The sequence below is a fragment of the Akebia trifoliata genome, chromosome 13 (assembly GCF_017979445.1).
Source record: "Akebia trifoliata isolate Shusen 1 chromosome 13, ASM1797944v1, whole genome shotgun sequence".
In the NCBI taxonomy this organism is placed as follows: Eukaryota; Viridiplantae; Streptophyta; class Magnoliopsida; order Ranunculales; family Lardizabalaceae; genus Akebia; species Akebia trifoliata.
In genome coordinates, this window is record NC_141387.1 from 1,068,781 (window position 1) to 1,092,919 (window position 24,139).

General features: G+C 34.0%; 3 protein-coding genes and 1 long non-coding RNA gene across 4 annotated transcripts; 3 read left to right on the plus strand and 1 right to left on the minus strand.

Annotated features, from left to right (window-relative positions):
- The first annotated feature begins 2,016 nt into the window (after nt 1–2,016).
- LOC147387136 (F-box protein At5g03100-like) lies at nt 2,017–3,468 on the plus strand. Its single transcript, XM_086421500.1, has 2 exons — nt 2,017–3,353; nt 3,460–3,468. Exons 1-2 carry the CDS (start codon nt 2,037–2,039, stop codon nt 3,466–3,468), a joined length of 1,326 nt encoding a protein of 441 aa, XP_086277626.1. The 5' UTR covers nt 2,017–2,036.
- Nucleotides 3,469–4,257: 789 nt separating this feature from the next.
- Nucleotides 4,258–6,916, plus strand: LOC147387137 (uncharacterized). Its single transcript, XR_015171123.1, has 4 exons — nt 4,258–4,389; nt 4,504–4,731; nt 5,156–5,195; nt 6,422–6,916. It is a non-coding gene; the product is annotated as an uncharacterized LOC147387137 (long non-coding RNA).
- A 2,520-nt stretch (nt 6,917–9,436) lies between these two features.
- Nucleotides 9,437–11,884, minus strand: LOC147387138 (galactokinase-like). Its single transcript, XM_086421768.1, has 6 exons — nt 11,862–11,884; nt 11,552–11,646; nt 11,340–11,422; nt 10,411–10,545; nt 9,905–10,039; nt 9,437–9,515 (listed from the first exon to the last, which is right to left on the minus strand). Exons 1-6 carry the CDS (start codon nt 11,867–11,869, stop codon nt 9,480–9,482), a joined length of 492 nt encoding a protein of 163 aa, XP_086277894.1. The 5' UTR covers nt 11,870–11,884; the 3' UTR covers nt 9,437–9,479.
- A 9,249-nt stretch (nt 11,885–21,133) lies between these two features.
- Nucleotides 21,134–23,022, plus strand: LOC147387139 (uncharacterized). Its single transcript, XM_086421503.1, has 3 exons — nt 21,134–22,060; nt 22,594–22,779; nt 22,882–23,022. The coding sequence occupies exons 1-3, from the start codon at nt 21,134–21,136 to the stop codon at nt 23,020–23,022; spliced, it is 1,254 nt and encodes a 417-aa protein (XP_086277629.1).
- Nucleotides 23,023–24,139: the final 1,117 nt, after the last annotated feature.

A 24,139-nucleotide genomic window follows, 5' to 3' on the forward strand; every position in this document is an offset into this window, starting at 1 on the left:
TTTGAAAAAAGAAATTAAAGAAATAGTTAATTTTCACCGTGTTTTTAATTTTAAATTTGGGAGCTCGGTAGCCATTTATTTTCAAAAACTTGGATCAAGCTCAAAAAATATTTTTTCCTTCGGATTTTTTTTTTTTTTTTTTTTTTTTTTTTTGTCTTTTTTAATCTTAGACCTACCATGGAATGTAGGAGGATATGGTGTTGGATTACCAATTTGATCATTTATGAGGGCCCAACTACCCTTGGTAAAACTTGAAGTCTTAATCTTATTCTTTCGGAAGTAAGTATGAATTTGTTGTTAGGAAATTTTTGTGTTAAATTGATGAACCAATGGCGTGACGCCGCATGTATTGAAAAAGCAAGCATGATTGTTTGGTTTAGTGAAAATTGAGAAAGAAAATTTATAAGCTATTAAGGGCCGCTATGGATACATGAACCAGAAGTACTTAGAACATAAGTACTCCCAAAAGTACTTTTTAAAGTACTGTCTGAAGTAGATAGATAATTGTTGTCTGTTTGAATGCAAATTCTTTAGAGTACTGTGAGAAATACTTTTGATAGAGTTTTGTGTTTGGGAAATATTCTGAATTCTATTAAAATGATCATAATGCCCTTATAAGTATCATTTACTATTTTTAACATTAGAACTCAACAAATTATGCTCCGAAAAAAATAAGAGTAAATACTATTTTTATCCATAAAAACTTATATAAACACTCAACAATTACAAACAAATAGAAGATATTGTGAGCAAATATATACAACTACTAAATATATGAAAATGCTTTCACCACATCAATGGATAGTAAATTTGTGTGTAATTATTCACATCAATCTTGTAAGAAGAAACTTTCAACCATGGTTGGAACTCTCATAGATAAATCATAGAGTGAACAATTGGGAGAGTTAGAAATTCAAATCCAAACGCTACGTACGATAAAAGGCTACCACCACATCAATGGATAGTAATATAATATTATTCAATTGCATTTTTTAGGGTATGCTTGTAGTTTTTAAAATTTATGAGGGGCATACTTGTCCCAAATGCTACACCAAAAGACTACCACCACATCAAGGAATAGTAATATAATATTAATGCAATTACATTTTTAAGGTATGCTTGTAATTTTCAAAACTTATGAGGAGCATACTTGTCCCAAATGCTATACCAAAAAGTTACCACCACATCAATGGATGGTAATATAATATTATTTCAATTATTTTTTCAGGGGTATGCTTGTAATTTTCAAATTTTATAAGGGGCATACTTGTCCCATTCATGTCATTTTGACGGTGTTTTGTGGCTCCGTGCAAGAGTTGTTTAGAGAAGTAGCACCATTGGAACTTCATGAAAAATACCAAAATAACTCCACAGTAACGTAGTTCTCTCCAGGAGCTACTTATCCAAACACCTTTAAAGTGCTTCTGACTCCTCGTAAGTGTCAGAAGCACTTAGAAAAGTCAATCCACACAGGCGCTAAGAATTCGGATTCTAAATATTTTTTACAGACGTGGCAACATCCTATTGATTGACTAGCTTAACACATATTTTTTTAAGAGCAAATTCGTATTCTTTGTAAATTCGGTGGCCAAAACCGCTGAAATCAAATATGGTAATTTTCGTTATCAGGTTTTCTCCACTAAAACAACGGCTGCTAATACCACTCAAGTGAGTACCAATTTGCTGTTAAGAAATTTCGGTGTAAGCTAATGAACCAATGGCATAACACCACTTGTTTTGAAAAAGCAAATTGTGATTCGTTGGTGGAGAGAAGAATTAGGAGTTCTATTTAAAATATTTTTTAATACACGTGGCAAAATACCATTCGTGTATCATCTTAGCAAAGAAATTTCTGAACAGCAAATGCGTACTTACCCAAGATACATAACGGCTGTCTCATTATTACTCTCTCACCAACCAATGATATAAAAAGAAATTTCTATCAAGCCCTAAAAGCGCTCTTCTGTCTGTCTAATGTGAAATCGTGAAGAAGACAACATATATATATCTGTGTTCTCATTTCTCAGGTTAAAAGTATGGATCTTCAACAAGAGACCAACGAAGATCGGATCAGCAAACTTCCTGATAATATCTTACACAACATCATCTCTCTCATCCCTACTAAAGAGGCAGTATGTACTTCCATCATCTCTAAAAGATGGAGACATCTCTACAAGTTTGTCCCCAGTTTTAATTTCAATCAGACTCTCTTCATAGATCCATCAGGCGAAGGTCAACGACAACTAACAGCCCACGAGAGGCGGAGACGCAAAGAGAGATTCAATTTCTTCGTTGATCGAACGTTGATGCTATACGATCCTGGTATGAACGTAAAAAGTTTCCGTATTCAAGTAACATCGATATACCCATTTCCTGAGGATGAAGATCTCGCTAGTCGACTTGATAAATGGATAGATTGGCCAATCATGCATAATGTTCAGGTACTTGATCTCACAATAATGTATCGCAGAATACCCAATATAAGGTATCGTTTGCCTCCCAATCTATTTAGTTGTCGATCGATAACTTCATTGCATTTGGAACAATGTGAGTTCAAAGATTTTGGTGAGGTAAATCTAGTGTCGCTCAAGACTTTATATATGCGTCTTGTACGTGTTGCAAATCAGACGATGTGTCTTGTGATAACTAATTGTCGAGTTCTTGAGGACTTGAGCCTGATACGCTGTGAAGAATTGACAGCTCTTGAGGGTAGTAATATCCAACTACGGTACCTTAATATTCATAATTGTCACGATTTAGAGAAATTTGATATGTATGTTCCGAATCTGAAATCATTCAATTGTTTTCGGAACAACCCAAGTTTCAGAATTGTGCAAGGTCGTGCCGCAGAGAGCTTGCTTTCGATCGAAAAGTTATTTTTGTCAGACTTTACAATGGAGAACCCTAGCCAAGAATTCCGCATTAGTTGGATTTTTATGCCCTCTAGTAACATTGTTTTCGAAAGCCTCAAGACTCTATCACTCGAAGAATTCTATATTTCAGAAGATTTGTTTCAGTCCTTGATTTCTAAATGCCGTTGGCTCGAGAATTTGAAAATTAAGCTTGGCTTAAAAGTGAAACATCTTAAGATTGACAGCGATACACTCAAGAGCTTGGAGATCTATTATTGTTTTGAGCTTGAGAAGATTGATATTAATGCTCCAAATCTTGTATCCTTGGAGTATACAGGAAAGATCTTGGAACCATTTTTAGTAAACTCAAATCCCAATCTTGAAGCCAAATTGATATTTGGTATGACCAACACTGATGCTTTTCAATCTCTCAAATTAAGGAATCTTCTTGAGAGCTTCAATCACGCAGGAACTCTAACACTAGTTGCTGAGTGGGCCGAGGTACGTTTGTGTAGTTGTTCTTCCCTCTCTTTCATTTTTTTAAAACGACAAAAACAAAGCTTGGAATGTTATTTTACTTACCTTATAGCATGGTTGAATCAAATAGGGAAAATAGAACTTTCCTTCTTTGATTTCTGACTTACAGCCATTACCAAAGAAATTAGACCTATGGACAATCTTTGTTTTCTCATTTTTTACTTCAAACCAAATCCCTCATTTTTTTTAAGGGTGAATTACCATTTCATGAGATTAAAATGACCTATTTAGGATTCTGGCTAACTATTCATTTTAATTACCAAAACATGAATGATCACATTTTCGTTAAAAAAAATTCAGATCAGTAACGAATTCAGCGGTTTTAAAGTGACTTTTCGCAAGTTTAAAGTGGCAATTTCATAGGTTTAAAGTAACTATTTCCAATTACTCACTTTAAACCTGTGAAATTGACAGTTTAAACCTGCGAAATAGTCACTTTAAAAACCTTCAACATCGTTATCGTTCACACTTTGGTAATTAAAATGAACAATGAGCTGAAATAAATTCGTTAAAAGTGGATCACTTTTTCTTAAATATACCAGTTTTTATATTTAGAAAGACAATTTCATCACGTGTGGTTACAAAGATGTTGTGGTAGCCGCCCTAGGGTTTATAAATAAATGTCATAAACGTTCCTAGGCTCTTTACAAGAATCTAGAAATTTTATAAGTTTTTATAAAGATGATTTTATTTCTATTTGAGTTTGCCTAAGTTAAATTAATTCATAAAATTAATGTACAAATTGTTACTGTGAAATATGCTCTCAAGTCTCTCTTCTCTAATAACATTTAGTGATTGCCTGTGATATGAGAAGATCATCCTTATACCAGAGGAATTACTAGAAAGCCATCTACCTCCACTCTTCCATCTGAAGCATTTGAAGCTCCAAATCATAAGGACCATGATGAGCTATACAGATATTTTAATCAGATCACTAAGTCTTGCAGCTCATCTAGAGACTCTCACACTGATCTTGGGTCATCTCAAAATTAACTTAAAGGTAAAAGTTTATTCTTAGAAAAGTAGTCACATTATGCACTATTGTAAACTTATTATGAGAAATTTAGGATTTAGAGTCTATTACAATTAAATTTTTCTATCATTTTCCATCCAGTTTCGACCAATGGATAACTCTGTAGAGATGGAAGACTTTCCGATGCTGAACTGGACTCATCTTTCTTGGGATTATTTTCGACTTCGCCTCAAGGAAGTTGAAGTAAGAAATATTAATGGTAATTACAAAGAAATGGAGTTAATCCAGTTTATTGGTGGAGATTTAATGCTCTCTAATGTTAGGTCTACCCCTTCATCCGATTGTTTCACCTGGAAAGCCTGAAAAATGGTAAGAAGATTGGTCCATGGATGTACCCCTTCATCTGATGTTATGTCTACCCTTTCATTATTTAGTTCTTTTATTGATTAATTTTTAACATGATGATAATGAAATGGATTCACCGATCCTTGTAAAAACAATTACTGTTCTCGACGATCGAAAATTTTCTTTCAACTAATCTATGAAAACACGACATCGTTGAGAAAAAATACTACTTATGTTGCTAGTTTCAGTGTAGCACTTTTTTCCTACATATGGACAATTATTTCTTAGTCCTTAAGGCCTTTTGATTTCTTCAAAGTAAAGTACTAAAGTTCTTCCTGTCTATGATTTAATACAAGGAATTACCATTTCGACCAATTCTTTCAAATTAGTTTGCTTCAACCTGAGAACCATATATGTGAAGCTAATGAATTTTGTATATCTTCAACAGGTTCTGTAGCTCAAGGAAGTCAAGAAAGAGAATATCGGAGGTAATAACAAGAAAACACAGTTAGTGAACTTTCTTCTCGAGATACAATATATGGTCTTTGATACAATTTCTATTCCTCCTTATAAATGCTTGAGTAGGAGATCTTTTTGAAAATATTTATATTTCTTGAAATGGCCAAAACATTTGTACAATTGTATTATGGATACAATTAAGGAGTATATATATCAAAATACTTCTCTTAATTATCTTGATAACTAGTGTTTAACTCATTTTTCAATTTTGATGATTATCCATTTAAGTCATCTACAGGCTCTGATTTCTTCGAAGTGATCGATTATATATAACGCATCTACAAGATAATGTGTAAAACGGTTTTTCTAGTCATAACCCATTGATTGTACTATTTTCATGCACGTTTCTTTTGACTTCTTGATTGATCGCCATCGCGTGGGAATTTGTCAGCATTTGATTGATCAGGGATCAATATATCTTATTCTAGGTTTTCTTCTCTCTTTCATAGAGTATCCATCTAGGATTTAATATCTTTTCCTCCCCATCTGTTTCTTGTTTTGTCTTTCTTGGAGTCTTTTTTCAGGTTTTATTCTTGAGAGAAAATCCAAGAACAAGACTCTAAGAGATAGATTTTAGTGTGTTATCCTCTATGCAAAAAAGGGGGTAAATTTGATGCTAAAACCAGTCGAATTTTGTTAAATCCAAGCAAATTCGATGGACCGTGGCATAGAATTTACCCCTTTTCATGCTCCATAAGTAATTTTATTAAATCTGGTTATGATAAGAAAAAGATTTATATGGTAATTAAAGTTCTCAATTTTTTTCCTCTATTAAATTAAATGAAATTCATCATGCTTATTTATTGAATTCATTATATTTTTATTAGCTTTGAACTTTCTTTAATTATATGAATATTAATTTAACACTTATTCCTATTAATTTGCGATCGTAATAGAGAGAGAATTCCCAAAGTCTTTTTTCTTTTATATGTATTGTCTTTATGCTATCAAAGTGGGCCTTTCTTTCCTCCACGTCACCCAGTTCATATCTCCACATACTTTGGCCCAGTCCGTCCCACACGTACGGGGCCGTGTTGCATTGCGAACTGATTTTGTGTCGAGAAGCCCAGGAGCTTGTAAGGAGAGAGACAAGGCAGTTTGTGTCCGATGTGGGACTAAATTCAACACAATTGTCCTCCCAATATCAACCTGAAAGTCTATAATACTTATCTTTCTGGTTTTTTTTTTTCTTCAGGTTCAACCTGAGAAGCATGTGGAGCTAACCTTTTAATTTTTAAATTTGATTTGGGCTCATCGTCGTCCCAAAAGGATTCCGAAGATTTTGGAGGTGATGACATTGAAACACAATTATGGTGGTTTTTCTTTTTGGATATGCAATTGTCTTGCAGCTATTTCTATCCTTCCATCTAAATGCTTGAGTACGAAAGCTTAATTAAAGACACTAAGAAACTGGATTACCCTTAGATGGCTTAAATATTGCTCATCAGAATATTAGTCTTGATGAATGATTGGAGTGTTTTAAATAAAATTTGTTGTGACAGTAGAATTTCTCAAATAATTGTTTTTTATCTTTGTCATTCTATTTACGTGGCACCAAATGAATGGTTGGCTATACTCTATGGTACACAGTCGTTTGGTTTGTGTATGTCAGCTTGTGGGAAGACAACGTAAGGAATGATTTGTTACTGCAAGGTTATAGAAGCATTATTTGCTAGTGATGATAAATTGATTGGGCCCAAGATGTCTGGTCTTCATATAGGAGACATTTTGAACAATCAAAGTGGTCCTACCATATAAGGCTGTCTGTCGATCGGATCAGAGTCAAAATTTGATCCATTCTGACCAAATGAATGTATCTCAAGGATTTGGATTCTTACAAGAATCCAATCTGATACAATTTATAGGATCAGTCCGAGATCAACCATCTTCTCATTTGATAGGGACCTGATCTGATAATGCATGTGTTCGGAATATATAAGTGACGCATAGTTATATTTAAAATTTAATTTTATTCGTTATATGATATAATGTATATGGTATATATTATTTTATTAAATGGAATTGGGTTGGATTAGGACTGATTTAGAAATATGGATTTTTCTAATCGGCTTTAGAAGAATACATTTCATATTGGATCGGATCTAATTATCGGATCAATACCAATCATATGTAACCAGATTTCGATCCATTGACTGCCTCTTTACCATCAAACTGTATTTGTTGGCCCAATTTATTTTTAGCCCCACTATCTGAGCATTTCTTAGGGTCCTCACAAGTAAAAAGTGGCACACTGGCACATTTTCAGGTATCCTATATACATATATTTACTTTCTATAGGTAAACCTAGGCACATGATGTGCCATGTCATCTCATGGTTTTAAAATTCGTTTTGGCAACTCATCTCATCCATGAAAGAGACCCAATTATCTTGGACGAGTTATTCGATACATTTGAGTTGTCTTGTTCAACAATGAGAAAAATGAATTGTGATTTTAAATCTCACCTGATATGTTTGACTTGTCTATCCGTCTTGTTGGTGGATGATATCGAGACATATCCAACGAGTGGTCTCGGTCTCGGATGAGATTTAAAATCATGTGTCATCCACCTTATTACGTAGCACCACATAATTCAAGACATGCTGACCCATTTGTTGACAAGTGGTCAAAAGCTTAGTTCAAGTGAAACATTCCCATAGGCAGATATCAACGTAGATTTGAAAGTTCTTAAACACTGGAATAATATATTATTCATGCCTAAAGGCAAGCAAATTACAAGCACCTTAAACCCTTGAAACCAAAAACCACACACTCCACATGGCAAAATTCATTGTGAACATTCCCAATCAATTTTGGTCAATGTTTTATGCTTCCTACCCTTGCATGTTTGCCACGTGTGGGATGTGCATTTGTGGGCCCAATGGATTTTGCTCCTATTACTAGGCTCCAAGCAGTACCATCCACCTTTCATTTGATTCTTAAACAATTACATTAAAAATTACCCATCTCACATGCAACCTAATAAAGGGTACTCTTCCACTACACAAACATCATGACTAATAACACTCATTCATGCAAAATTGATCACCATCTATTCCTCTGCCTTCTCAACTGGAGTAGTTTCTTTCTCAACTTTCTCTTCTCCTTCAACTGGTTTCTCTTCTTTGGTGGTAGTCTCCTCCACCGTGACTTTGGGGGTTCATCGACCCAATCCACCTTGGTTTCTTCTGTCTCCTCAACAGCTGACTCTTGTGTCACCTCTTTGGTTTCTTCTTCTACTCTTTAGTCTCTTCATCAATAACCTTTTTCTCTTCTACCACAACCTCAGCTTCTTCCACCACTTCCGTACTCTCAGCTTCGATGGGCACTTCAACTCGGCTTTCACTACGTCATAATTCGCCAAAAACGACTGTCCAAGACAGTCGTTTTTTAAAAAAACGACTGCCCCTACAGTCGTAAATGGAGTCGTTTTAAAAGGAGTGGTTTTTTAATTGCGACAGCCTAAAACAGTCGGAAAAAACGACTGTCCTGGGCAGTCGGAAAAAACGACTGCTGCTACAGTAAAAATAGGATATAGCGACGGTCAAACGAGGAAATAGCGACGGTCACTGACCGTCGCTATAGGGTATTTTTAAAAAAAAAATATTTTACACCAACCCCCTCACATGTTGCTGAATATTGGAGATACCCTTATATTTTGAAATTGATGACCTAGACCCCAACTAACAACATGAAAAGACCCAAATACCCCTCATCTTCAACTTTCATAACACTAACTATATTTGTAACTACCAATTATGCAAATGTAACTAGCAATCTAAATTCTAGTCTACAAAGCGATAAATCTAGAAACATTATGCAAATCTAAACCAACTTTGACAAAAACTATGCAAATCTAACTACCAATTAAATCACATTCTTGACACAATTACATGGAAAAACTGCATAGGGAATTGCTACTTTCAGAGCCTTAAAAGTGTTCTTATCCACTCAAAAGAAACATTTCTTTGTGCTCTGAATGAAATGCCAAAAAAGGGCTCTGGAAATGAACACTAGAATGAACCATAAAATTTAAAAGAACTTCAATATTAACATATATAACTGCTCATCTTCATGTAGGTTTGGTTTTAATAAATAAGGGTTGACATTGTTGTTGCAACTTGGAAGGTATATTTAATGAACTCGTTCTTCACCCCAAAATCATCATTAAGTTTTCAAAATATAAAGTAAAATGAAGGAAATAGAATTTCAATCTTTTTTTTTTCCTTACTAGTGGTATCTGAAGCTTCAATGTCAAGTGTGGAACTTCCCTCCAAGATCTGCAGCCCTCTGGGCAAACAAAACAACACCAAAAAAGCTCAATCAGAAAAGACATAGTCATCATCATTGTCTAAAAGCAGCAACGACAAAGACTATTATGCTTAGTTCACATAGCATTAAATGCTCGAGGGAAAATTCAGATTTATGATGCAACTCGATGTTACTCTGATCTATTTCTGGTTATCAGGATTTGTGAGTGATTTCTTATTACAGATACCTCAACATGAATCATGATTACAATCAAACTAATCTTGTGCGAATAAAAACTAGAGTTATGGTAGAATATATTAAACTGATATGTAGAGTAAGAGCAAGCAAGTTGAAGAAATCAATGCATCCATCATAAGATATGATATAGAACCATCTTTGCAAAACAGAACCCAAAACTAAGGAATTACCTGGAATAACTTAAAATGTTTGGCAGCCTTTAGAACTTCCAACGAAGATGGAGAATTACCCAAGACTGATGGGAGATTTTCCTCTATAATTTTCTCAATATCTTCAGCTGTATATGGTTCCTCATTCAAAAATTCCTGTAACATACAGAAAAGTGATAACTTGATGTATGGTGTAATGCTATATAGATTTAAAATATATGCATACACTAAATGGTCAAAAAGTGTGAAGTTCTTGTTTTTCCTTCTTCCCTTTTAACACAAATTTATCGAACATGATCACACTAATAAAAAAATTTAAGCAGCATAATCAATTAGTTAAAAAACTAACAACATGCCATCATAGAATCCCGATTCTGACTATGTAATGACTGGTGCCTTATAAGGTAACTCGTTGGAAGTAAAAATTTATGAATGGTCACTTACAGTGTCATTGAACCGTGATATGGAACTCTTTAAGTTGAAAAAAAAAATACAAGAGAAATATTCAAGTTCTGCAAGAGAAATACCTTGACAGCCAGGACAGGATCAGAAGAGCCACGATTACTCGCAAAAGATACACATAAACCCTCAACATCAGAGAGAGTTTTCACTTTGGAAATTGCCTCCTCTGGTTTCATTCCCAGCTTTATACCAAGCACAATCTGCAGAAATGTTCAGGAACCACATTGTAACTGGAATCAGAACACAGTACAAAAACAACAATAGCTGAAAGTAAGATAGCCATTCAACTTCCAAAACATTCGATCATGTTTTAAAAAATAAAAATAAAAATTTGCTCAGCAGAGTTCAGAGAAATCTGGGATCCATAATAATTGAATGACATTTCTAATTTATACAAGTAGACTTATTAGTTGCAAAACAAAACTTTCTATATTTGACGTGGCAAACACTGAGGAGTCTGTGAGGACTATGAGGAAAAATTGTGTGAGGAAAAAAAAAAACGAGTCACACGAAATAAAGGCAAAAAAGTCTCTCTTAATTACACGTGGTGTTATTGGTGGAAGGAGTTGGGATCATTGAACTTAAGTGACTCGTGTCATTACAAGACAGCTCAACTTAAATCTAGAAAAGAGTTCAAAAAATAGATCAGCTCAACTTTTCCTTTAAATATGTTCATCTATAATTTAGGTCATTACCCTCTTTAAATCCAAGCTCTACTTTCCTTATCTCAATCTACAAGAAGCTATCGTCTTGCAAATGGAAATTTCTGCTATTCAAATAAAATATAAGCTGCAAATATGCTAAAAATTTATTTCTGAAATCTAGAAAAGTAATGAAGTACATGTTACTAAATTCACATGGATTTGGCTACATGAAATCCATATGCAAGTGGGGGTCTGTTATTGGTCATTTTGAATCATAAATTTGTAAACTTAATACAGCCAAACAACGGACTAAAATACTTTTGTAGAACTTAAAAGGAAAGGCTGAACACCTTTGGGAAATTTGCATCAAAAGCAGCCATTATAACGATGGTAGAAGAGCAAACAAAAGCAGCCGAGCTTGATAATCCAGACCCTACATGAACAAGATGTCACGTAACTTTGATTTTTCTCATAAGAAAAAAAAGAAAGAAAAAGCAATACCCAATAGTGCAGTAATTAGCGGCAAAGTTGTCATTATGCACAAAATTGCAGGGAACAATACCTGTAGGAACTATCCCATCAACTAGTATATCAAGGCCAACTGGTACACCAACATCTAGTCCTTTGGATTTAGTGAATTCATGAAATCCTTTGTATCTGCAGAACACATACCAGTTTTTATCAGCAAGGATATTCAGCAATCCTTGACAGTTCTCGCTACCTTGCACAAATCAATGTGAACTATATGGCAACCACAAGAATATTATTTTGTTATAATAATACCTGTGATGAAGCCAGCAAACTTGTTGATTTTCTGGGTAGGGTCCACTATTTCAATGGTTAGGATGGGTAAAGAATTTTATGTGTCTTACTCTGCCATTAATCTTTGGTAATATTTCATTAATAGCGATCTCTGTTATTTCTGATGAATCATTCTAGCAGAAAACAGCACAATATAACATTGAGATTAGAAGTTATACAAAGCGGTCACACATTTAAGTTAGTGGGAAAGAGAAAGAAAAAAAAGAGAGATGTGTACACTGAAAAAAGGCTGCAAATAATAGAGAACTAGGGATAAAAGGCACATACTTCCCCCACGATATGTGCTGGTGCCATTTGCCCTCCTCTCCTCAATGTGTACTTGCCGTCCACCAAGCTGTATTGGAGATGCCTACAGAGAATCATAATATCATAATTCAGCATTATGGTAATGTCAGAAGTATGGTCCAGATGAGTCAAGTTTTATTTGAAATCATGGATTAGACATTTTATAAATCAGGCAATATACATTCCAAATTAAAGAATAAAAAGGACAAACAAATGACTGCCTTTTCCATCAAAATGATTTGATGAACTAATTGTTAGAAATGTATGTGTAGACATGTTGTCAATAGTTTTGCCGAAATGATCTTATAATTACCATTAGCGAATATGACATTTCGATCACTGAAATCTTGGCCATGCCTTACCCAAGAGAATGAAATCGGTCCGGATGTTGCCCTGGTGGAATCTAAAGGAAGTTTTCAACTTGGAAGAGAGCTGATTTATTTAAGTCGCCTTGTACGAGATTTAAAACCATGTTTGAAGGTTCACAGTTCTAAGGATCAGGAAGAACTCTGCAACCACAGATGGATTACCCTACACAAGGCCCTACACTTCGTTTTTCCTAAAACTTTTAAGGCGTTGTTTTTAAACTTGGCTGAGGTGCAGAGGTGGAACAAGATCCTTAATGTCATCAACTATGTTCCATGTGAACCAGACTCACTTTGCTTGAATCCAATACCAGCTTACACATTAATTATTGTTCATGCATCAGTTAAATTATACAACTCATCAAGTCATGACAATTCTGATCATTTCAATCTTACTAGAAATATTTAGCTAAAGAAAATGTAGATTGGTTGGCGTGCTATAAGTAAAAGTTGTATTGTTCTCATATCCTAATGATTCAACATACAACCCATTAAATAATAAATTATGATTATAAACACACACAAAAAAGACAAAACCATGTGGACATGTAAATAGAACAGCGTGAATTGAAAAGCATAAGCATCTTAGAAGACTCAAATCATTAATTCAAAAATAAATGTACAACTAGAAATGTATGCTAATGAATTATCAAAAAGGAATGGTGCTTAGCATTATCAACAATGTCAGACAATTTCCGGTTGCAATTAGGGAATATGCCCCACATCAGCCAAACTATTCATTAGCTATTATATTGAGAAGGCCAGAAAACAAATCGTAATCGTCGAGCCAACTGACAGCTTTGATCAATAAGGAAGATCAAAGCTATTATATCCATCAACGGTTGTTAAGATTGTAGGGCCATGGCAATTCAAGAGGGTGAGATGGGGACCACAGCAATAATTGATACTGCTGAGTTCCACAATACTTCCTCACTATCGAAATGTCCATGTCAGAATCAGTTAATTGTGAACAAGGGCCCACCCATGAAAAGGATAATGGGCATTTTGTTTCAATATCAAGGGACCTGAGAACCAGATACCACAATTTTAAATCTGAAAGCTGTAAATCACAAGGCAATTCTTCATTTCTATAAAAAGAGAGAAAGAGAGAGAGATAAAAGAGAGAATAAGACATTTGGAAAGTGAAGGATTATGGAATATAGTGGAGAATTCAACTGGTGCAGTCACATTGATCTAGACATCACTTAGAGAATGACAAAAAGAGCAAAACAATCTTAAAATTGCTAGATCTAAGATTCAAATTTCTATATGCAACTCTAGTAATCAGATCTAAGTAAAACCACTTCAGGGAAAGTATAAGTTATATGCAGAAATTCTCTTGAGCCATAAAAAAATGCAGAATATTTAAAAATAATAATTCCTTCTGAGAAAAATTAATCAAATAAAGAGACTGGAAATCTCTAATCTTGATCAAGTCTTAATGTGTAGATCAAATCGGTGGATCCTAAATATAATCAAGTTCTTTATCACAACAGATCCATAGCATAACCTCAACCTTTCTTATGCTAAAGAAGTGAAAGATCAACTACAAAGGAAAAATTCCATCAGAGACCGATGGAGCTGTATCAAATTTGTGAAAAAATAAATCAGATAATAAAATTATTAGGAGTCCAGGGTCCTTAGCTTCTATAAACACAAAGGACCTCCTTCAACAAAAAAAAAAAAAAGAAATAAAATCACACAAATCATCAAAACAAGAATACTTGCAAATCAAAGACATTTTCTTGAGCCTGAAACAAATGCAGATCAAATTCAATTTATTCTCACAAAATTGAAAAAAGTAATGGATCTTCTAAAATTTTCAGAAAAAGAGGCATATTCAGATCTCAAATTGATAAATATGAAAGATAATCAGATCTAAAATTGAGCTTAAAGAAGTGTAAGAAAGGCAAGAACTCATGTTCAAAACTGAAATTAAAGAGATATAACAGCTAGATCATGATATAAAACTCCATAACCAAACCCTAAAACATGCTTTAACATTGAAGAAAACATTTGAAATCCTAAATTAATCAAGGAAAATCAGAGATTCAATAAAAAACTTTAACATACCTGAAGATTCGATCACAAACCAAGCAAAGGGAGGGAGATCGAACAAATCACTAAAACCTTCGATCAAACTCCGATCGATTCTGCTCTAAATCACTAAAACCTTCGATCAAAATCACAGATTCTGTAGAGAGAGATCGAGCGCAGGTCTTTCGATCAAACTCCGACCATTTACCTTCTAGATCGAAACTTAGAAGAAGACGACTTCAAACTTATTAAAATCGGGATAGCTTCGAGTAAGAGAGAGATCGATTCGAGAGAGAGAGTAACAAACAGATTCGAGAGAAAGTGAGAAGAGCGACGGATTCGACAGAGAGAGCGAGAGTGAGAGTGAGATACAAGCAGCGAGAGAGAGAGAACCGAGCGAGAGAGATACGGTCTGAAAATAATTTTAAAAAAAATTTGTTAGAGTAGCTATTGGCACCCCAAATTTTACTTATTTTGTTGAAACGACGCTTAAACGACGGTTCACAACTGTCGCAATTAACGACTGCCTTTAACAGTCGTTTTTAGCGCAATTAGGCGTCGCCAAATCCGCAATATGACGTAGTGTTTTGCCACTGGTTCCTCTGATGCGACTTCGGCTTCTGCCGCCGGTTCCTCCGATGCCACTTCGGTTGGTTCTACCTTTTGAACCTCTTCAACGGTCTCCGGTGCAGGTGGCGCAGCCACTTCTTCTGTTGTAGCACTCTCTAGAGTGGGTGGTGGTGGAACTTCTTCTGTTGTAGCACTCTCTAGAGTGGGTGGTGGTGGAACTTCTTCTGTTGTAGTCTCTTGAGTCTTATTCAATTCTTCAATTGTCTCTTTCTCTGGCAATTCAGTTGGTTCCGATACAACCTAATACATGACCCATTCGTTTATTATTAGTAGAAAAAAATCCTAATTAAATGATTCAATATTACTATATTAGAATCCTATTCTTGCCCATAATATGATTCTAGAATCTCTTATGCTACATAAATTTGCAAATATTTATTAGAGTGGTAATTTTTTATGATAAGGTATATAAAATTTCATATCGGGGGTTATATATTTATATTTTGAAACAACTCAAAACCTAGTAAAGTATTGATAATTTATAAATAAAAAATATAATTAATAATATGTCATCCACTATAATTTTTACTTAGAATGACTAATTTTGACTTCAAAACCAAAAAAAAATCATGTTCACGAACTTATTTGTAAGCATATGTTCGGCCTAACCCTAATTGGAGTCCTAATTACAAACCTAAAATCAGATAATGATGTCACCAGTCCTTACATATTTGTTTGCACTATACGGAGCTATAGAAATTAGTTTCGTTCCATTCGGATATCGTTTGTCTATTTTAGGCATTGAAACCACAAATTTCTAAGTTTATAAGCATATATTCCGCTTAAAAATAAATTGAATCCTAGTTACAAACCAGAACTCCAATAATGGTAATGTTAGTTCCTATAGATTTGATTTCATTATACGGAACTATAGAAATTGGTTTTGTTCCATTTGGATTTCGTTTGCTTATTTTGGTCATTGAAACCGAAAATTTCTAAGTTTATAAGCATATATTTGGCCTAAAATTAAACCGGCTATGACGATACCGTTAGTTCCTACCAATTTGTTTTCACCATAAGGAACTATAGAAATTAGTTTCATTCCATTCGGATATCGTATGCTAAATTTGGACATTGAAATCGAAAATATCTAAGTTTATGAGCATATGTTCGACCTAGACCTAAAATCAGAACTCTTATTACAATGATGTCAGTTCCTAGATATTTGTTTCCAATATAAAAAACTATATAAATTAGTTTTGTTCCATTCAGATCTCGTTTTCCCATTTTGGACATTGAAATCGAAAATTTATAAGTTTATAAGCATATGTTTAGCCTAAAACTAAATCGGCTCCCAGTTACAAACCAAAACTCCGATATGATGTCGTCAGTTTCTATAGATTTGTTTTCACTGTACAAAACTATAAAAATTAGTTTTGTTCAATTTGGATTTTTTTTGCCCATTTTGGATCTTTAACCTGAAAATATCTAAGTTTGGGAGCATATGTTTGACCTAAAACTAAATCGACTTCCAGTTACAAACCAGAACTCCAATGATGATGCTGTCAGTTCCTACAAAAAAAAAAAAGTCATTATACAAAACTATAGAAATTAGTTTCATTCCATTCGGATCTCGTTTGACCATTTTTGACATTTAAACCAAGTTTTTTTAAGTTGTAACCATATGTCCGACTTAAAACTAAACTGGATCCCAATTACAAACTTGAACTCCAATAACTATATTGTAAGTTCCTGCAGATTTGTCTTTGCTAAACGGAACTATAGAAATTTATTTCGTTCCATTCGGATTTGTTTGCCTATTTTGAACATAGAAATTGAAAATTTCTAGTTTATAAGCATATGTTTGGCCTAAAACTAAACCAACTCCCAGTTACAAACCAGAACTTCGATGATGATGCCGTTAGTTTTTACAGATTTGTTTTCACTATACGAAACTATAGAACTTAGTTTCGTTCTATTTGGATCTTGTTTGCTCATTTTGGACATTGAAACCGAAAATATCTAAGTTATGAGCATATGTTCGGCCTATACCTAAAATCAGAACTCCGATTACAATGCCATTAGTTCCTACATATTTGTTTTCACATACGAAACTATAGAAATTAGTTTCATTCCATTCAAATCTTTTTTGCCCGTTTTGGACATTGAAATCAAAAATTTCTAAGGGTATGTTTGATTGCATAGAAAGTCATTTTCCATGGAATTTGAAATCCATGAAAAATTAGTTGTGAAAAATAGGTAGGGTTGGAAAATCAAATTCCATTGTTTGATTTCACTTGGATAAAATCATGAAAAAATATGAGAAAAAAGAAGAAGAGCAGAAGGAGGAAGAAGATGAGAGGAGGGGGAGAAAAAGAAGAAGATGACGAGGAAGAAGGAGGGGAGAGGATGTAATGACGGTGGCGACGAAGGTGACGGTTGCGAAGATGGCAACAGAGGTAAGTGAGGAAGATGGGGGGAGAACGTGGTGGTGGTGGTGGTGGAAGAGGTGAGGGATGGAGAAGAAGGAGAAGAAGAAAAAGAAGAAGAGAGAGAGGGAAGGTGGTCTGAGACGGAGTTGACGGCGACGGCGATGACGACGATGGTGAGGTTAGTGTAATGGTGGTGGTGGTGGTAGGGAAGAATTAAGGATGAAGTCCATGATTTAGTGGACTTTTTGAATGGGGTGGAAAATGAATTTCCATTTCCATATGCAATCAAACACTTGAAAAATGTCATTTTCCATGGAAATTGATTTTCCACCCTATTTTTCATGTGCAATCAAACATACCCTAAGTTTATAAGCATATGTTTGAATTAAAACTAAATCGGTTTCCAATTACAAACCAGAACTCCGATGATAATGCTGTCAATTCCCACATTTTGTTTTCAATATATGGAACTATAGAAATTATTTTTGTTCAATTCGAATACCGTTTGCCCATTTTGGACATTGAACCCGAAAATATCTAAGTTTGTGAGCATATGTTCAGCCTAAACCTAAAATCGGGTCTCAATTACAAACTGGAACTCCAATGACAATGCCGCCAGTTCCTACATTTTTATTTTCACTATATAGAATTATTAAAATTAGTTTCATTCCAATCAGATCTTGTTTTCCTATTTTAGACATTGAAACTGAACATATCTAACTTTGTTAACATTTGTTCTGCCTAAACCTAAAATCGACTCTCAATTACAAATCAGAACTCCGATGACAATATTGTCAGTTCCTACATATATTTTTTTACTATACAGAACTATGGAAATTAATTTTGTTCAATTCGGATCTCGTTTGCTCATTCTGGGCTTCGAACTTAAAATTTTCTAAGTTTATGAGCATTTGTTTAGCTTAAATCTAAAATCAAGTCCCAATTACAAACCAAAACTTCGATGATGATGCTGTCAATTTCTATAGGTTTGTTTTGATAATACGAAACTATAGAAATTGGTTTCGTTTCATTAATATCTCATTCGCTAGTTTTGGACCTCGAATCCAAAAATATCTATATTTAAGAAATTATGTTGGGCCTAAAACTAAACTGTGTTCCCATTACAACATATTAAAAAATAAAAATTAAGAATCATATTTTATTCAAATAGATACACAAATACGTCAATCAGAAATCGATGGAAACCAAACACGGATGTATATCAATAAAGATCGATCAGTGAACAATAAGCAGGCAAAAGCAAATATAAATGTAGACAAAATCTTTTATGAATAATTCTTTGATTACTTTCTATTTTTGATCATTCTTTTATGAATAATGACCGCCCCTGACGTGGTATGTGTTAGAATCATAGATTCTTTTTCCTTGGGATACATAACTACACATATTTATGGAAATGTGCAATTGTGTAGCCCGATGAAAAAAATCTATGGCTCTAACCCATCCCATGTCAGCAAACATATGGGGGCATATGTCAAAGGAGGCGTCAGAAAATCACAACTCTTCTTTTATTATGATCTGAATGTAAAATGATTTGTCAAAAAAAAAATTGAAGTTAACTTGATTTGAGGCTCTCCATAAAACAAATGGATGAGATGTTGGGGATTCCTTAAAAATAAATATTTAGAAAAAAAAAAAGTTAAAATACCTATAAGGTTATGTATTCTTTTAATCAGTCAATATCCAAAAATAGAAAGTCCCTAATTAACAAGGAAATGACTTGAGATACTCATAGTTTTGTGTAATGGTCAAGATTTCAATTCAAAATGGAAAAGACTTGAGTTCAAGTTATCATTTGGCCACATTTTAGCAATTTTATTTGAAATAATCTTAAATGGTTTAAAATTATCCAACCCAACCGACCTGAATCAATTAATTCAATCAGATCTGCCTATGGATTTGATGAAAGTAATTGATTCAAATATGATTTTAGCAATTAGGATCCGAATATGAATCCAAATAAAAAATTCAAATATGAATATGGACATACTCATATCCAGACCATATCCAACCCATTATAAGCTCGATCAAGGGCAACCTGTCATCAATTTGATAATACATGGGGTTTATCAAATATTCAAAGAACATAGAAGAGCATATTATAAATGCATAAACATAAGATTTAATATGTCATACAAATCTTTTTTTCACCCAAAATTAAAGATACATTCCTTGGTTTCGCACCTTGTGATATCCAAAAGCATGATCTGATACCACATAATTGATTGTAGAGGTCAAAATTATACAAACTTTGAAAAAAGAAACTTAAGAAATAGTTAATTTTCACCATGTTTTTAATTTTAAATTTAGGAACTCGGTAGCCATTCATTTTCAACAACTTGGATCAAGCTCTAAAAATATATTTTCCTTCAGATTTTTTTTTTTTTCTTTTATCTTTTTTAATCTTAAATCTACCATGGAATCAAGAAAGATATGGTGTTGGATTGCCAATTTGATCATTTATGAGGGTCCAACCACGCTTGGTAAGAGTTGAAGTCTTAATCTTATTCTTTCGGAAGTGAGTACGAATTTGTTGTTAGGAAATTTTTGTGCTGAACTGATGAACCAATGGCATGACACCGCTTGTATTAAAAAGTAAGCATGATTGGTTGGTGGAGTGAAAATTGAGAGAGAAAATTTATAAGCCATTAGGAGTTCGGATTCTAAGTATTTTTAACAAACGTGGCAACATCCTATTGGTTGACTAGCTTAACACAGATATTTCCCTAACAGCAAATTCGTATTCTTTGGAAATTCGGTGGCAAAACCCTAGAAAACCACTGAAATCAAATATGGTAATTTCGTTATCAGGTTTTCTCCACTAAAACAACGGCTGCTAATACCACTCAAGATGAATACGAAGTTGCTGTTAAGAAATTTCTGTCTAAGCTGATGAACCAATGGCATAACACCACTTGTATTGAAAAAAGAAAATTGTGATTGATCGGTGGAGAGAAGGATTAGGAGTTCTATTTTAAATATTTTTTTAATACACGTGGTAATATGCCAATGGTGCATCATTTTAGCAAAGAAATTTCTTAACAGCAAATGCGTGCTAACCCAAGATACATAACGGCTGTCTTATTATCAGTCTCTCGCCTACCAATTATACAAAAAGAAATTTCTATCAAACCCTAAAAGCGCTCTTCTGTCTGTCTATGTGAAATCGTGAAGAAGACAACATATATATATATCTGTGTTCTCATTTCTCAGGTTAAAAGTATGGATCTTCAACAAGAGACCAACGAAGATCGGATCAGCAAACTTCCTGATAATATCTTACACAACATCATCTCTCTCATCCCTACTAGAGAGGCAGTATGTACTTCCATCATCTCTAAAAGATGGAGACATCTCTACAAGTTTCTCCCCACTTTGAATTTCAATCAGACTCTCTTCATAGATCCATCAGGCGAAGGTCAACGACAACTAACAGCCCACGAGAGGCTGAGACGCAAAGAGAGATTCAATTTCTTCGTTGATCAAACGTTCATGCTATACGATATTGGTATGAACGTAAAAAGTTTCCGTATTCAAGTAACATCGATATACCCATTTCCTGAGGACGAAGATCTGGCTAGTTGACTTGATGGATGGATAGATTGGCCAATCATGCATAATGTTCAGGTACTTGATCTCAGGATAATGTATCGCAGAATACCCAATATAAGGTATCGTTTGCCTCCCAATCTATTTAGTTGTCGATTGATAACTTCATTGCATTTGGAACAATGTGAGTTCAAAGATTTTGGTGAGGTAAATCTAGTGTCTCTCAAGACTTTATATATTCGTCTTGTACGTGTTACAAATCAGATGATGCGTCTTGTGGTAACTAATTGTCAAGTTCTTGAGGACTTGAGCCTGATACGCTGTGAAGAATTGACAGCACTTAAGGGTAGTAATATCCAACTAAGGTACCTTAAGATTCATAATTGTCACGATTTAGAGGAATTTGATATGTATATTCCGAATCTGAAATCATTCAATAGTTTTCGGAACAACCCAAGTTTCAGAATTGTGCAAGGTCGTGCCGCAGAGAGCTTGCTTTCGATCGAAAAGTTATTTTTGTCGGACTTTACAATGGAGAGCCCTAGCCAAGAATTCCACATAAGTTGGATTTTTATGCCCACTAGTATCATTGTTTTTGAAAGTCTCAAGACTCTATCACTCGAACAATTCCATATTTCAGAAGATTTATTTCAGTCCTTGATTTCTAAATGCTGTTGTCTCGAGAATTTGAAAATTAAGCTTGGCTTAAAAGTGAAACATCTTAAGATTGACAGCGATACACTCAAGAGCTTGGAGATCTATTATTGTTTTGAGCTTGAAAAGATTGATATTAATGCCCCAAATCTTGTATCCTTGGAGTATACAGGAAAGATCTTGGAACCATTTTTAATATACTCGAGTCCCAATCTTGAAGCCAAATTGATATTTGGTATGACCAACACTGATGCTTTTCAATCTCTCAAGTTAAGGAATCTTCTTGAGAGCTTTAATCACGCAGGAACTCTGACACTAGTCCCTGAGTGGGCCGAGGTACGTTTGAATAGTTGTTCTTCCCTCTCTTTCATTTTTTAAAACAATAAAAACGAAGCGTGGAATGTTATTTCTCTTACATTATAGCTTGATTGAATCAAATAGGGAAAATAGAACTTTCCTTCTTTGATTTAAACCTATGAAACAGTCACTTTAAAAACCTTCGAATTCGTTATCTTTCACGTTTTGGTAATTAAAATGAACAGTGAGCTGAAATCGTAAATTCGTCAAAAATGGATCACTTTTTCGTAAATATCCTGTTTTTTATATTTAGAATGACAATTTCATCATGTGTGATTAGAAAGAGGTTGTGGTAGCCGCCCTAGGGTTTATAAATAAATGTCATATACGTTCCTAGGCTCTTTACAAGATTCTAGAAATTTTATACGTTTTTACAAAAATGATTTTATTTCTATTTAAGTTAGCCTAATTTAAATTAATTCATAAAATTAATGCACAAATTGTTACTGTGAAATATGCTCTCAAGTGTCGCTTTTCTAATAACATTTAGTGATTGCTTGTGATATAAGAAGATCATCCTTGTACCAGAGGAATTACTAGAAAGCCATCTACCTCCACTATTTCATCTGAAGCATTTGAAGCTCCAACTAATAAGGACAATGATGAGCTATACAGATATTTTAATCAGATCACTAAGCCTTTCAGCTCATCTAGAGACTCTCACACTAGTCTTGGGTTACCTCAAAATTAACCGTAAGGTAAAAGTTTTAGTCACATTATGCACTGTTGTAGACTTATTATGAGGAATTTAGGATTTAGAGTCTATTATAATTAAATTTTTCGATCATTTTTCCATACAGTTTCAACCCATGGACAACTCTTTAGAGATGGAAGACTTTCCATTGGTGAACTGGGCTCATATTTCTTGGGATTATTTTCTACTTCGCCTCAAGGAAGTCGGAGTAAGAAATTTTAATGGTAATTACAAGGAAATGAGTTAATCCAGTTTATTGGAGGAGATTTAATGCTCTCTAATGTTATGTCTACCCCTTCATCTGATTGCTTCGTCTGGAAAGCCTGAAAAATGGTAAGAAGACTGGTCCGTATATGTACCCCTTCATCTGATGTTATGTCTACCCCTTCATTATTTAGTTAATTTATTGATTATTTTTTAATTTTATGATAATGAACTGAATTCACTGATCCTTGTAAAAGTAATTACTGTTCTTGACAATCACAAATTTTCTTTCAACTAATCTATGAAAATACGACATCGTTGAGAAAAAATACTTCTCATGTTGCTAGTTTCAGTGTATCACTTTATTCCGGCATATGGACAATTATTCCTTAATCCTCAAGGCATTTTGATTTCTTCAAAGTAAAGTACTAAAGTTCTTCCTGTCTTTGATTAGTAGATTTAATACGAGGAGTTATCATTCCGATCAGTTCTATCATATTAGTTAGCTTCAACCTGAGAACCATATATGTGAAGCTAATGAATTTTATATATCTTCAACAAGTTCTTTAGCTCAAGGAAGTCAAGAAAGAGAATATCAGAGGTAATAACAAGGAAACATAGTGAACTTTATTCTTGAGATACAATATATGGTATTTGATACAATTTCTATTCATCCTTATAAATGCTTGAGTAGGAGATCTTTTTGAAAGAATTTGTATTTCTTGAAATGGACAAAACATTTATACAATTGTATTATGGATACAATTAAGGAGTCATATATATATATATATATATATGGGGATGGTTCGACAGCCCTAAAGTTTGTCAAGTTTGGTGCCAAACATTTTTTGTAAATCACTTTTGATGGGGTTAGAAGTTTTGGAATAGGCTGATTTTTTGTTAGGATGATCTCTACGGTGAAGAGATCATCCTCACAAAAAATCAGCTCATTTTGAAACTTCTAACCCTAGTTTACAAGTTGAAGAATCGTGGACCATCCAATTTTTCTAAATCACTTTTGATGGGGTTAGAAGTTTTGGAATAGGCTGATTTTTGGTGACAATGATCTCCTCATCATAGAGATCATCCTCACAAAAAATTAGCTCATTCCAAAGCTTCTTACCCATATTTTGAAAAATGTTTGGCACCAAACTTGGCAA